We start from the raw sequence: 13,593 nt of genomic DNA on the forward strand, positions 1-13,593 counted from the left end.
ATCTCCCACCCCTTCTACATACTCCTGTATGTTTTATTATATTCTTCAACTTCTTCATTTACATTTTTAGTTTCTCATTTTATCAAATTGAAGAAGGAAAATGAATGAAGCCAACCTAAACCAAAGTTTGAGCTCTCAAGAGCAATGTGAAAATACATGAATAAATAAGTAAAACAAACAAAACAAAAATAAACTGAAGAGGTACTCCTCAAAGTCACTAAAACAAGGTAATCTAATTCTTACTGAAAAGGTTTGAACATAAAGCGCGGCAGGGGGAAATGCTAACCTTGCCGTGGTGGTAACAAATTTAAAAAGTGATGAGTGATGGTGCTAAAGTCGAAACAATGGAGGTGGAACAATGATTACAACTCAGACTGCCACAAATACCTGCCAGGAACAAACTGGACGGAACTAATAAGACTTCAAAAAAGAGAGAAAGAGATAGGAAATTGTAAAAGACTACCTATTTACTCCAACATGTTATATGAAGGAACTATGCATTGTGGAAGTTATTTGAATGTTTTTGATAAGTATTTGAATAATGAATTCCATAATAAAGCTAATAATATTTACACTGTGTAGATTTTTTTTAAGAATTACACACAGGTCTTTGAGTTCAGTTCTTACAACAAACCAAGTGGGTGTATGTTTGTCACATGTTTGCCTGTCCTATGTAATTAAAATAATCAGAAGGATAAAATTAGGACATGTGTAGCTCACAGTTAAAAAACTAAAAAGTAGCAGAAGTAAACCTAATTTGCTTGTCTGCTCATTTAAATTAATAAGTAGATCAACAGAAACTGTGCAAGTTTTCTTCTTGAACTGAACTACAGTAGAAAGCAGAATCTGTATAAGAACATGTTGTTGCATGCTCTGTGTTATGATCTTTTTATAAGCACCTAATTCTTGTGCTGCACCTCCAGTGGGGTTTGACCTACATTTAGAAATGGGAGCATGTTTCAGAGAAAAAAGTCTGAGTGAAGTCGTAAGTGGGAGCAGCTTCTCTCCTCCAATGGAAAGGTAGCCTGCGTTTCAAAGCAGGGAGGCCGAAAGAAGAGGTCCTTCATTGACTTAATTTCTAAAACTAACACCAATTATCCTGCATCAGGATAAGATCCAGCTTTTCAGTGACAGAGATTTGACACTGATCTCTAACTCTGTTGTTGGGTTGTTCTGACAAGCCTTTAAATGTTGATGAAAATGTGTTTTAGAAAGCGAGAGGAGATAAGTTTACACGTGGAGCTGTGTCCAAGATGGTATAAAAATAGCTAACTCATAGAGCACAAGTTTGTCTTTGATTATGTGTCAGAGTCTCCATATTTATTAAGGTGAATATACGTAAAACCTGAAGAAAGACTCAGTGTCTGTGTTGTGTAAGTTAGTTTTATGTTATGCCTTCATTTAATCCTACCTACAGTAAAAACATGATGTGTATTTACTAAAATAATGAAGTTAAACTATCAAGAAAAGACTTTTATTAAAAATGTAAATATTTAATAGAACAAACTCATAAAGAAACATCACCAGTCCCTCAGTTTTGGACTGGCATCGGTTTATCTTGGAAAGAAATGACTGAAGCACTAGATGTGATAACAAATGACAGAAGACAAAATGAAACAACCAGTGCAAACATCTGTGGCAATGACAAGGTTAGCATTTCTTTTGAGCTGATTGAAAATAATTTCAATAAATAAATAACAAAACTGTACAACCCCAAATTCCAACATAAGTGGGATGTTGTATAAATTGTAAATAAAAACAGAATGCAATGGTTTGCAAATATCATAAAACATATGTAATTCCAGTAGAACATAGAAAACATCAAATGTTTTAACTAAGAAACTGTAGGGTTTTTGAATATTATTTTTTGAGGGGATGGGATAAGTTAATTTTGGCAGTAACAAATATCTAAAAAGTTGGGACAGGGGCAACAAAAAGCTGTAAAAGTAAGTGATACAAATTAAAAACAACTGGAGGAGCATTTTGCGACTAAATAAGTTAGTTAGCAACAGGTCAGTAAGAGGACTGGATATAAAAAGAGCATTTTAGAGAGGCTAAATCTCTCAGAAGTAAAGATGGGCAGAAGTTCACCAGTTTGAGAAAACTGTCTTAAAATAGTGGAACAATTTCAGAATAATGCTCCTCTTTAGGAAATTAGGAAGACTTTGAACATCCCATCATCAGCAGTTCATAATTTCATCAAAACATTTAGAGAACCTGAAGAAATCTCTGAGCTCAAAGGACATGGCTGAAAGTCAATAACGGATGCTGTGATCTTTGGGCCCTCAGGGGCCACTATGAACACCATCCAGAAATACTGTCTTCTTTGGGCTAAAAAACAGTGAATCTATGGTCAGACAAATCAAAACTTAAATTCCTAATGGAAACCAGACACCACAACCTCCACATTAAAAGAGAAGAGGGACCATCCAGCCTGTTATCAGCACACAATTCAAAAGCCTGCTTCTCTGATGGTATAGAGGTGCATTAGTGACTGTGGCATAGGCAGTTCAAACATCTTGAAAGGCACCGTCAATGCAGAAAAGTATATACAGGGTTTAGAAGATCATTTCCTTCCATCCAGACGTCTATTTAAAGGAAGGCCTTGAACATTTCATCAGGACAATGCTAAACTGAGTCCAGGTGCTGAACTGAACCAGACCACTTGTCAACTGAAAATGTTTGCCGCTGCATGAAACACAAAATCCAGTAAAGAAGACTCAGGTCTGTTGAACAGCTAGAACCCTACATCAGACAAGAATGGGATAACAGTCCCTCCCTACTCAGGTCCTAGATGTTTACAGATTGATGTTAAAAGAAGAGGAGATGTTTCACAGTGGTAAACATGGCCCTGTTCCAACTTATTTGAGATGTGTTGCTGCCATAAAATTCAAAGTTACCTTAATTCTTTCCAAAAGACAGTACAGCTTCTTAGTTTACTATGATTCTGAGATTTGCAAATCATTGCATTCTGTTTTTATTTACATTTTAGACAACATTTTGGTTGTACACAATCATGCCATTACTATACCTTTACAGTGTTGACAAGCTAAGAAGAAGGGGAGGGTGTGTGTCAACACTAAGCATTAAGAAAACCTTAAGGTGGAGGTCTAAAACTACACTTCAGCAGCACTATGGCTATATCACTATACCATAAGAAATTATATTAATGCAAATGAATAAATATTATGAATTTTCTAATACTCATAAAAATCACCATGGTTTTCATCATACCAGTGTAAAAAAATATGGTGCTACCTGACACGTCCGCCCGAGTGCCGGGGGCCCCAGTTGACCTTTGGGGGCAGAGTTTTCTTCTCTACACACAGAGCAAAGAAGGGGGCCCAGACCACACTGTTTAAGTCACAACTGGGATGTTAAACTATTTACAGAGTCCTCTGGAGAGGCCTCAAAATAAAATAAAAAAATAAAGGCAAGGACGGGAGAATAAAATAATGAAGGACATAAGGGACAATGGGGCTAGGAGAAGAGGAAAGCACAACCTAAACTTTAAGGACCATGAGGTTTTCTTTCTTTCTTTGTGCCAGCTAAAATATATTCAGCATCAATTTTAGCAGCGTGGATCATGCAACTACAAAATTCCTTGCTGATATGAGGACATGTTTCCTCATCTATATGTGCACCGCTAAGTGAAGACACAAGATGCTGTGTTATCTGGAGATAAAAAAAATCTGACGGTGGTTAAGTAATAAAGATGTAACCTGTAACTGCCAGAGTTTAAAGGTGTTTATATAAGGTGGTAAATTAATTAATGTCTGAGGTCATGATATTACAACACAGCTGAGTTTTTAAAGCAAATAGGTGAGGCGATTTTTACATCAGTTAGGGTCAATTTGATCCTGAGAGTCTTAAATTGTGCTTTCTGGTAGACCCATTAATGTTTGTATTTGTTATTTTTACACATGAGTCATTTAGAAAATGCCTACTTTTGACAAACATTATTATTTAGCTTTAGCATGCTTGTGATGTGAGGGATGGGTTGTGTCTGGGAAACTTTAAAAAAATATTTAAAAGAATCAATAAGTGATGACAATTTACCAAAAACAAAAAATGAAATTCGTCTGATGAAGACAGTGAGTCTTTAAATAGGTTTCTAAATAAAACCTCGGTGAAATACACTGCCCAGGCAGACTGACAGACAGTCAAACAGGCAGATAATACAGACAGTGACTGACCGACACAAAGGCAGGGGAAAGGGAGCCGTCTTTACCTGCCATCCCAGCGGACACCATGTGCACCTGGGTCGAGTCTGGCTCCAGCACTCCATTCAGCTTCTCCTTGGCTGTTGAATAGGCTGCAAAGTAGATCGCCCTGTCAAAATAAAAGCATAGCAAAGATAAACAGGACATCAGTCGGTGAAGATCGTCAAAGAGCCTAAAACTCAACAGTTTATAGAAGAGTTACAGGCCAAAAGCTTGGAGTGTGAGGAAATAAAAATGATGTTTTATTAAGATAAAAACATGACTTCACAGCTAATCAAAGCAATTACAAAAATACCGTATCTGCTAAAAATTTAATTTATTGTAAATAGGAATACATACACAAGCTAAGATCAGCTACTATGTTGTAGGAAAGTAGGCCACTGAAACTAGGTTTGTGTGTCCGTGTGAGTGTGTGCATGCATCTCATGTTCCTAATAAAAGATTTATCTCCCCTGACCTTAGCTGTCGCTCACTCCAAAAATATCACAGGATTTAGTCAACAATTCTGCAGAATAGAATTAAACCAGATGACCTCTAGTTCCTGCTGTAATTCTGAATAGAAGAGTGAGTGTCCACAATATAAATCATACTTTGAGTGTGTGTGTGTGTGTGTGTGTGACTGATGTTAGTGCTGCAAGCTGTCTGCCTAGTTTGTGTGTATGTGTGCTAATGAATGCCAGCAGCATGCCCAGTGGATCACACCCTCATTAGCATCAGAGGTTGTTTTTTTTATTTAGCTTTTGAGCATTATGGTGCAGTTTTCTAATTATGATAGTAAAGAATAACAGTATCTGCAACCCAACGCTCCCACCGCAGATACATCAAATATTATAATTAATATTCCATCCCATTATAGTGCATATACTGTTAATTTGCATTGCAGCTTACTTTTAAATCTGGGCTCTCTTCCTGTGTCAGTGATTAACAATTCTGACGTTAATCATTAACATTTCCAGGAGTAACTCACAACGGTCTGACCCGACCACCCATTTAAGTTATTCCTGTCTTATTTTGTTTACTGTCGGCATATTTGAGTCATTGTAAATATTTATAGGTTTAATATTTCTACTGTTCTACATTGAAATTATACCAATTCTAATAATAATGTTGTTGTTTTTTTATAATACCACTTAAAGTATACTAAAGCTACCCTTTATTTTACTTATCAGTTGGTTTTGAATGATGATGATGGAATGATATACACTTTCAATAAAGTTAGAGAAGCAGGAAACATAAATTTAAATGTTTATAATAGTTCAGATTTTTAAAGGGAATATTAAGGATCTAAGTGCAATGTAAAAATTTCCACTGGCAGCATGGAAGCTCATATTCTGCAAACAGGGTCATTAGGTCCACTGTTTATGAAACAACCTTTACCTATAGCACAGTTTGCTCCTGCTGTTGTGTGGTGGCCATGTCAACAGCTATACGATTAGATCACAAGACTGAAATACACACATATAGCAAAGGCCACCTTTCTCCCCTCTGAGTGTGGGTCGAATACACCGCAGGCAACCAGTTGGGGGCCTAACAGTTTTTACTTAAAGTTTAAAACAGATTGGGATCAATAAAACTGTTTATGGGTTGTATTGCTCAAGGACATTTGGACGTGTGGACAGGAGAAGCCATAACTAAACCTTCCAACTAATGGATCCTCCGAGGCGCCAAAAATAAAAGAACAGAAAATCAGTGTGGAAGTCCCTGACTCAAACACAAAGATCACAACAAACCAACAAGAGGAAGATGACTAATGGTCATGTGATACAGCAGTAGCTTAGGAAACTGAGACAGGTCAAGGTGATGAACCACAACTGCTTCATACAAGAGTCACGTGACTAAACTGCAACAGCTGGCCAGCACCTTCTGCTGCTTCATTCAGATTTTGATTAACTGAGTCTTAGTTGTTACACAACCCTAACCAGATAAGCTCAGAATCAACACACTTTTTCATTTCCGCTCAGATTTCTGTTACACTGACGTGAGTGAAGCGTTAATTTAAATATTTGCGGCCTGGTTATTTTTTTCTGTCAACGTAAGTAAGTCCGGATGGAGCAAGAAGCTTGGCAGAAACGATGTTCTGACATTCCACTAAAAATCTATAGCGAGGTTTGACAAAATAAACCGAGTGAATGACGCAGAGAGGCCTTTATACTTTGATAACAGGATGTGTCGGTGCTGATAAAGTTTAGCTCAGACTTACCAAATCTGCTTTGTGTAGACATTAGAAGATTGCTGTGACCTACTTTTCTGTGTTAGTTATGATATGAAACACATGTAAGAGGTTTTTTTTTAACCATCTTCTCTTTTGACGTTTTCTGTTTGTTTTGGTTCACAAAAACTTGGAAGAATACAGCTCCTCAAAAGTTTTACTCAATTACTGTATGTCTTTGGGCTCACAGTCATGTTATTTGACATAAATCCAAACAAGACCTACACAGTTTTTTTTGTATTTGACTTTGGGAAAGTGGAGAAAAAGCTGCAGAATTCCTCCAGACTTTGAGAATCCTAGAACTCCCTCTTTAATCAGATTATGCACATTAATGTTATTTTGCGTGATATTTCGATGACTTGTGTAACTTATTTTTCACTTTCATTCACTGGCGTTCAGCTAAAAGCCATTCAAGAAATGCTCGTCTGACAACTTGTGGATTAAAAACTCATCGATGCTAAAATAAACAAAAGAAGAAGCAGAAAACACCCAAAAGCCTGTAGATAATCTTTTACATACCTGGAAGGTGCCACACCCACAAGGTTTGGACCCAGTCCTCTGAATAGTGAACGAGGTCCTTCTTTTTCTAAAATTAACCTGCAGAAAAAGCAAATGTTTCACTTTTAATCATTTTAACATAAATAACAGCAAGAACACAATCCTTTATATCAAACAACTGTTAGGTAAACTATCATGTATATTTTAGTAACACTTGCAGCTTAAAATAACACTTCATCTGAGTCCATAATGGCTTATTTAAAAAAGAAGAAGAACGTTTTGTTTCTTGATTATTGATTATGAGAACACTAACCAGTTGGACAGCTAAACTAGCCCTTTGGGCTTAGTGCCAAACCCTAACAGAAACCACACAGACATACACATAATCACTAATAATTACTTGTGCAAAACCCAAAAGAAATGGAACATGTCCTCCTCACCCAGATGATGTTTACAGTGCTATTATCAAGACAGCTCACGTGTTTTTCTTCAGTCAGTTCAGAGATTACTTGAACTAACCCAGAAACATGATTTACAACAACGTCACCTTCACCTTGGAGTAAAGGTGCTCCCCATGATCACACACTTAGGTTAATAACGACCCGATTTGACCTCTTCAGTCCTGCAGGGCCATTTTTACAAACAGCTGCTCGTCTCAAGAACAACATAAGAAATCAAGTTTATCTTGGCAACAGAAGATCGTTGAGCACAGAAACGTGCCCAGATTAAATGCAATCTTGCTAAACGGTGCACTGATCCACTGTTATTAAACTAAATCCTGCAGAATCCCGTCATGACAAAGAGAGAAAGTAAACAGACCTGTAGTTGCATGAACAAATTTGCCTTAGAGCCAAACATGTATCATGCAAATTCTACCAAATCACTCGTTTCTTCTGAAATCTGAAAGTGCAAGGTCAGCACTTTCCCAATATCTTCCCAAATCTGAATTTTTTCGTTAACCCATTAGGAGCTTATAAGTTCTCTAAAGCTAGACACAAACATGCTTAAATGCTGCATCAGGCCAGAAAAGATTAAAATATATATTTTGTTCTTAAAAAAACAATTGTCAAAGACTCATGCACAATAAATAACGTAAGCGTAAATTTATGTTGAGTAAATTTAAGTAATGTGTTTAAGACTGTGTGACACGCACTGTCACCGTAGAAAGAGTTTGTCAGTAAATACAAATAAAGCTTTGTAGCTAAACTTTGTTCAGCCTTTGACATGATAATTGGTAATAAATAATCAATATTAATTGCAAATATCTTGCCACAGCAGCTTTCAGTAGTTTTTGTTTTTAACTCAAATAAACACCTAACCAGCACTAAATTCCCCGACACTCTCACTTCTCAGTTCAACTTCAACGTAAGTTGAAGCTTTTTTTTCTTTTTAAAGGAATTAACCATTTATTGTATATTCTTGTATTTTCTGTCATTGGCTAATAATAACAAAAACCTTGAAACTAAATTGTTTATCTGTTGTTCAAGTGTCTTGGTTGGAGTTTCTGTTGACTTCTAAAAAAATTTAAAACACAAACAGTTTAGTATATTTTTACATGCAAATAGTGTCATAAAATGGAGGAATGCTCTTCTTTTTGTGTGCAAGCACCTTTGACTAACTCCTGCTGTACATGTTGTAGACCAATTGAGCCCCAGGGCTTTCCTTTTCGTTTGTGTTGAGAATAATGTCAATTTGATAATAAAACAAACATCTCTATTTTCCTCACTTGAGACAGTGCAGAGGCCCCGGTGGAGAAACCCGGGCGACGCTGGCTCCGTTGACAGTGCTGAGCTGGACTTCAGAGACGTAAAGCGTGATGGAGGACGACTGCAACCTGGTCTTGACGACTTCCAAAGGACAAGTCAGAATAGCGCCCACTGTTCCACCACATCTAGAAAAGGAAGGGTGAAAGTCATGAGGAGCTGCAAAAAAGGGTGAATTTTTAAAAAATGGTGAAAGCAAAGTATGCTTTGTCTTTGTAAACTTAAAAGAGAGGAGACAAATCTGAGCTGTGCACCCAAATGAACCAAATGACATCTATATCATGTTTATCATGTTTACCAATGTTCTGCCAGAAACCAGCCCTTAATATTTTGTTTTTGCTTTTTTTATTTTTAAATCAGAAAGTACAAACATATACACATACTAAAAAATGTGTTGAAAATTGAAACTAATTACTGTGATCATGGTGACTTGCAAGCAAGTTAATGGTGTAACTATAACTCTGCAAATTTTTGCCACATCAGAAGGCAAAAAAAGAGGCGCCATGAAAATCAGGCTCTTATTTTTAGCCCACCGAATATAAACGAGGCTAGAACAAACTTGTAGTTGTAAACTATTTTGCATGTCACCAAACTAAAGCCTATCCAAATACAAACTACAAGCATAAAACATTCATCTGAATAAATATGCTCTTGTTTATTTCACTGATTTGAGTCCATGTATTATTTTGAAAAGCCTAAAGTTGTATGGCTTGTTGGAAAAATAATGTTCCTTTCTCCTGCTATGCATACTAGGCTAATTCTATCTCCCAGCTGCAACCTAAATAAAGGATGTAAAGCATTTTTGAGTATTAGACGCATTTTTCAGACATTTTATCTTCCTAAATCTGTAACAGCCACCACTTCTTCTTCAAAAAAAGGCACATATAGGCTTTAGATTCTTCATGTCTGTTTTCACAAAAATCATGTCAATGCTTTGTGTAAAGGGTACACAAACTGAGGCCCTACAGTGGTTTCATGTTGACATCTTGGCAGTGAGTTCCTCCTGCTGCGGGTCTCGTTTGAGTAGCACCAGCTATATTTACTTTTCAAAACAGCATTGCACATTCATGCTTACAGCTACTGGTGACCCTTGGCCTACTTTTCTGGGCTGCAGCATGTGTGAGTGAGTGGGAAGGCTGAGGCCTCCTTTGGAGAGGAACAAAAATAATCTAATTCTGTTAATTCAAGACTGTAATATGTTTTGGTCTCTTTAAGGTAGGTGGATACCTGAGAAGAGATATCCAATAGTTAATAAGATTACTTATCTAAATGTCTGTGTGGTTTGGTGCATAGATGAAAGGAAGGGCAAGATAGCAGATAAAAGAAGTCAAAAAAAGGGTCAAAATGATCTAATCACTTTTATGTTGTTTACATTATTCTTATTGATGGATGGCAGCACTGGTCCCGTAATAAGTGAGTTTAACATTGGGAAATTAGGGAAATTAAAAAGTATTTAAATCTGAAGATCCCTGACATGAACAGGTGTAATCCCATCCAACGTGAGACAGGAAGCACACACATATCTGGACAGAATTTAGAGAACTAAAAAGATTTTCAGAAGCATTTTGGGGGGTTTTTTTTATCACGGAAGAGCAGCAGGAATGAGAGCGGACATGGAGTCCATTCGCTGTCAAATAAAAGGCGTACAATTATTTGAAGGAATATGCGGCTCGTTTCTGCGTTTAAACACCCAGCCAGTGGTGTCTCAGAGGTTAAAGTTGAGTAACAATAGAGTTTAGAATTTCAACACTGAGAGACAATACCGGAAGTCTCATTCGATCAGTTTCTAACGTGATGGACGTGCACATAACTGACAGCGCGCGCTGCGTCAAGAAAAAAAAACGACCTTTTTGACTTTGTTATCGCGATAAGATAAGACATCTCGCGACTGAAGCTGTAAACGTACATTTAACCTGAAATAAAATTAATTGTTTGACTTACCCTCCGGCGAACAAATGAACCAGTGTGTCCCTTTGGCTCATTATTTAGCATGCGCTGCCTAGCAGCGCGCCTCGGGCTGCGGCACGGAGTCCCAACAACGCCGGGCTCGGTTCTGGTCCGTTCCCGCTGCTTTCTGCCTTCGAGAAGATGCACACGTCGAAAGACAAATGACCACAAATCAACGACGGGGCGAGTCTCCGGTGATTCAGACTGCAGTGGGCCGTACAGCACTCTCTCTTCTCTGTACCTCAGCTCTGTCTCTCCTTGGGCGCAGACAGAAACCGACGAAAAACACCGCAGAGCTGCGACCTCACCGGCCTCCGTACTGGCTCTAAAAATTCCCAGTTTTCCCTAAGAAACAATTCCTACAGCACATCCACGGGTTTAACGTGATTGTCCCCTCTTCTTTCATCCCTGCAGCAAAGGAGAAAGGAGGCAGAGCTCATAGTATTTACTGTACGACCATAGGCTGGATTCAGACGCTCCTATTGGTCAGGACGTGCACTGACGTCACGTCGTCGCTGATCACGCAGCATTCACATGTTCAACATGGACTGAATCAGGGCATGATTTTGTGGGATCTTTAAAATGTGATTATCTTGCCACGGTTTCATGTCTGAGCATTCTGACAAGGACGTATGTTTGCTGCAGTTTTCTCATACAGAGAAAAATCACTTTAGGCCTACCTGAGCAAAATATCCGCACATAAGACGAAAATGTCAGACGACATTGAACGTAAGCTGAAGAGATTTTGCTTTTATAACAAGGTAGCTATCCGTTTTGTGTTTTTTTTTAATAAATGTTGGATGTCTGAAATAATGAGCTCCATTAATGAGCAGTGTAATGGGCCTAATACTCAATATGTCTGTTAGGCTTATCTTATTGTTTTCTTAAAAACAATAATAGACTGAATTTGTCAGTAACTTTCCAATTAAACCCTCTTATCTCATGTGTGACCTACACAGAACAGAATGTGGTCGTATGTTTACTGATCTAGAAATTTTTAGTCTCCAACATAGACTGCTAAAACAACATGATTTAAACCTATAAAGCGATGAGGTTTTTTTATCTTTCGTGAGGCTTAAGCAATTATATTTTCCACCAAGTTCTTTAGAAATTAACTATGTTTTTAAGGAAAAAATAAATGACAAAACAAGGCATTATAAGTGAGACATTTAGTCCTAATTAAAGTACCTAAAGTGGTAAATACTTGCACAACGAGCACAAAAAAACCTACATTTATGAAGCTGCTAAATGCATGTTATGTTGTTCAACTTTCAGAATAGATAAAAGTGGAGTTACTCTTTGCTATTTTGTGTTTAGTTTAGACACACACTTTAATGGCTGAGAAGAAGTATGTACATGTTTTTTCTATCAGAGTGACACTCTTGCTAAAAACTAGATTAAAAAAAAACTAAAAGCTGACCCACCTTCAAAAATGTAAAGTGGTGATTTCAATGTAAAGCTGATGGAAATTTGTATTAATTTGCAAAATGCAACCATAAAATAATGAACCGCGTACCTGAAAATATTTATTTTTTTAATTGGCTTAGACTTGTTTTATTTAAAAGGTGCTTTGTAACTAATGTAATATAGTCAAATAAAAACCCATTAGGCTTATCTTTTGTGGTAATTTATGCATATTCCTTCATTATAACAAATGAAACTCCATACAATATAAATGATGAGTTTTAATTTAGCTGATAATAAGACTCATTAATGTTTCCTTTGGTACTGAAGTGATTAAATCATGCCAGTATCTGAAGGGCTTTTCTAAAGCTCCCAGAAACTGACTGTAGATACCTATGAGTCTGTAAAAGACCAGAAAAAAGATCAATTTATTTGGAAAGAAATGATTCTTTTCAAAATAAATCCATCAAGCTAGATTTTAAATGAGTAAAGCTATTTAAGAGCAGGAGCAAACAGAAGTAAAATATGCAAACTACCCAAGCACTGTATATGATCAGAAAGTGATAAAAATTTGTAAAATAAATATAGGATACAATCTGTTAGCCACAGTTAAAGTAGATATGTTTGGTCCTGACCAAAGGCATCTTTTCTGATGTCAGCTGAAAAGCATGGCGGTGGAAATATTATAGTTTAGGATGATTTTAGTTCCTCAGTGGCTACACAGTTTACACATTCAGAAATAAATCCTGCAGCTTATGAGAAGGTAAAAGTAAAAATACTTCAAGAAGCAATTGTTAGAGCTTTATGTTTTATATTTTGTGTAATATTAACACTCTTGAAGCTCATGAGGCTTTGCACCGAAAAACTGACATCTATTGATATTTTTAGAATAAGTTCATGTAAAAAAAAGTCTTGTGTAGTTTGTGTACCTCTTTTTAGTTAGTAAAATTTTATTTATATTTTTGTGATTTCACAAAAGCTTTTACCTAAAGTGTTTGAGTAAAATGTTACAACAGCTAAAGTTATTAGAAGAAGGGGTGTAGGGTGAGTCAAACTTCCTATCCACTGTACCACCGAGCCACGGCCTCTAAACCTCAAGATCTTTTGATTCTCGTGTGTCACAAAAAGCCAACACTTTCTCTGGTATCTGAATAATTTGTCTCATGGCCGACAAGTTGAAGTCATGCACACAGTTTCACGTTTCCCATTTGTACCATTAAAACCAGTAATGTCCTGCATGACTAATGTCTCATGACCAAAACTGAAGAGCTAACTTGTGCAAAAAGTAACAATCAAAAACCTGATTAGTGTGCCTCTCATCATGAAACCAAGACGATGCCCTCAAGATCAAGATTCTTTTTATGAAATTTAAATTCTTGAAAGCTTGCAAAACGTTTGCAGACAGCATTTGTTAAACATGCAGAGACATGATACTTTTCTTCATATAGTCTTTGTTTTCATCATCATTTTGTTTTAGAAACACTAAAGAATTTCATGTTACATCAGAATTATCTTACATTATGGGAGCCATTATTAGCCATCACAAACC

General features: G+C 36.8%; 1 protein-coding gene across 1 annotated transcript in view; it reads right to left on the bottom strand.

Annotated features, from left to right (window-relative positions):
* LOC108239510 (solute carrier family 25 member 36-A-like) overlaps positions 1–11,074 on the bottom strand; it is a 16,624-nt gene extending 5,550 nt beyond the window's left edge. Inside the window, exons 1-4 of the mRNA XM_017422256.3 lie at positions 10,635–11,074; positions 8,657–8,821; positions 6,952–7,029; positions 4,232–4,332 (exon numbers count right to left, since the gene is read on the bottom strand). Coding sequence (XP_017277745.1) covers positions 4,232–4,332; positions 6,952–7,029; positions 8,657–8,821; positions 10,635–10,675 — 385 coding nt within the window. The 5' untranslated portion in view covers positions 10,676–11,074. The remainder of the gene's footprint in view (positions 1–4,231; positions 4,333–6,951; positions 7,030–8,656; positions 8,822–10,634) is intronic.
* Between the last annotated feature and the right edge of the window lie 2,519 nt (positions 11,075–13,593).

This window comes from Kryptolebias marmoratus, linkage group LG20 (genome assembly GCF_001649575.2).
Source record: "Kryptolebias marmoratus isolate JLee-2015 linkage group LG20, ASM164957v2, whole genome shotgun sequence".
In the NCBI taxonomy this organism is placed as follows: domain Eukaryota; kingdom Metazoa; phylum Chordata; class Actinopteri; order Cyprinodontiformes; family Rivulidae; genus Kryptolebias; species Kryptolebias marmoratus.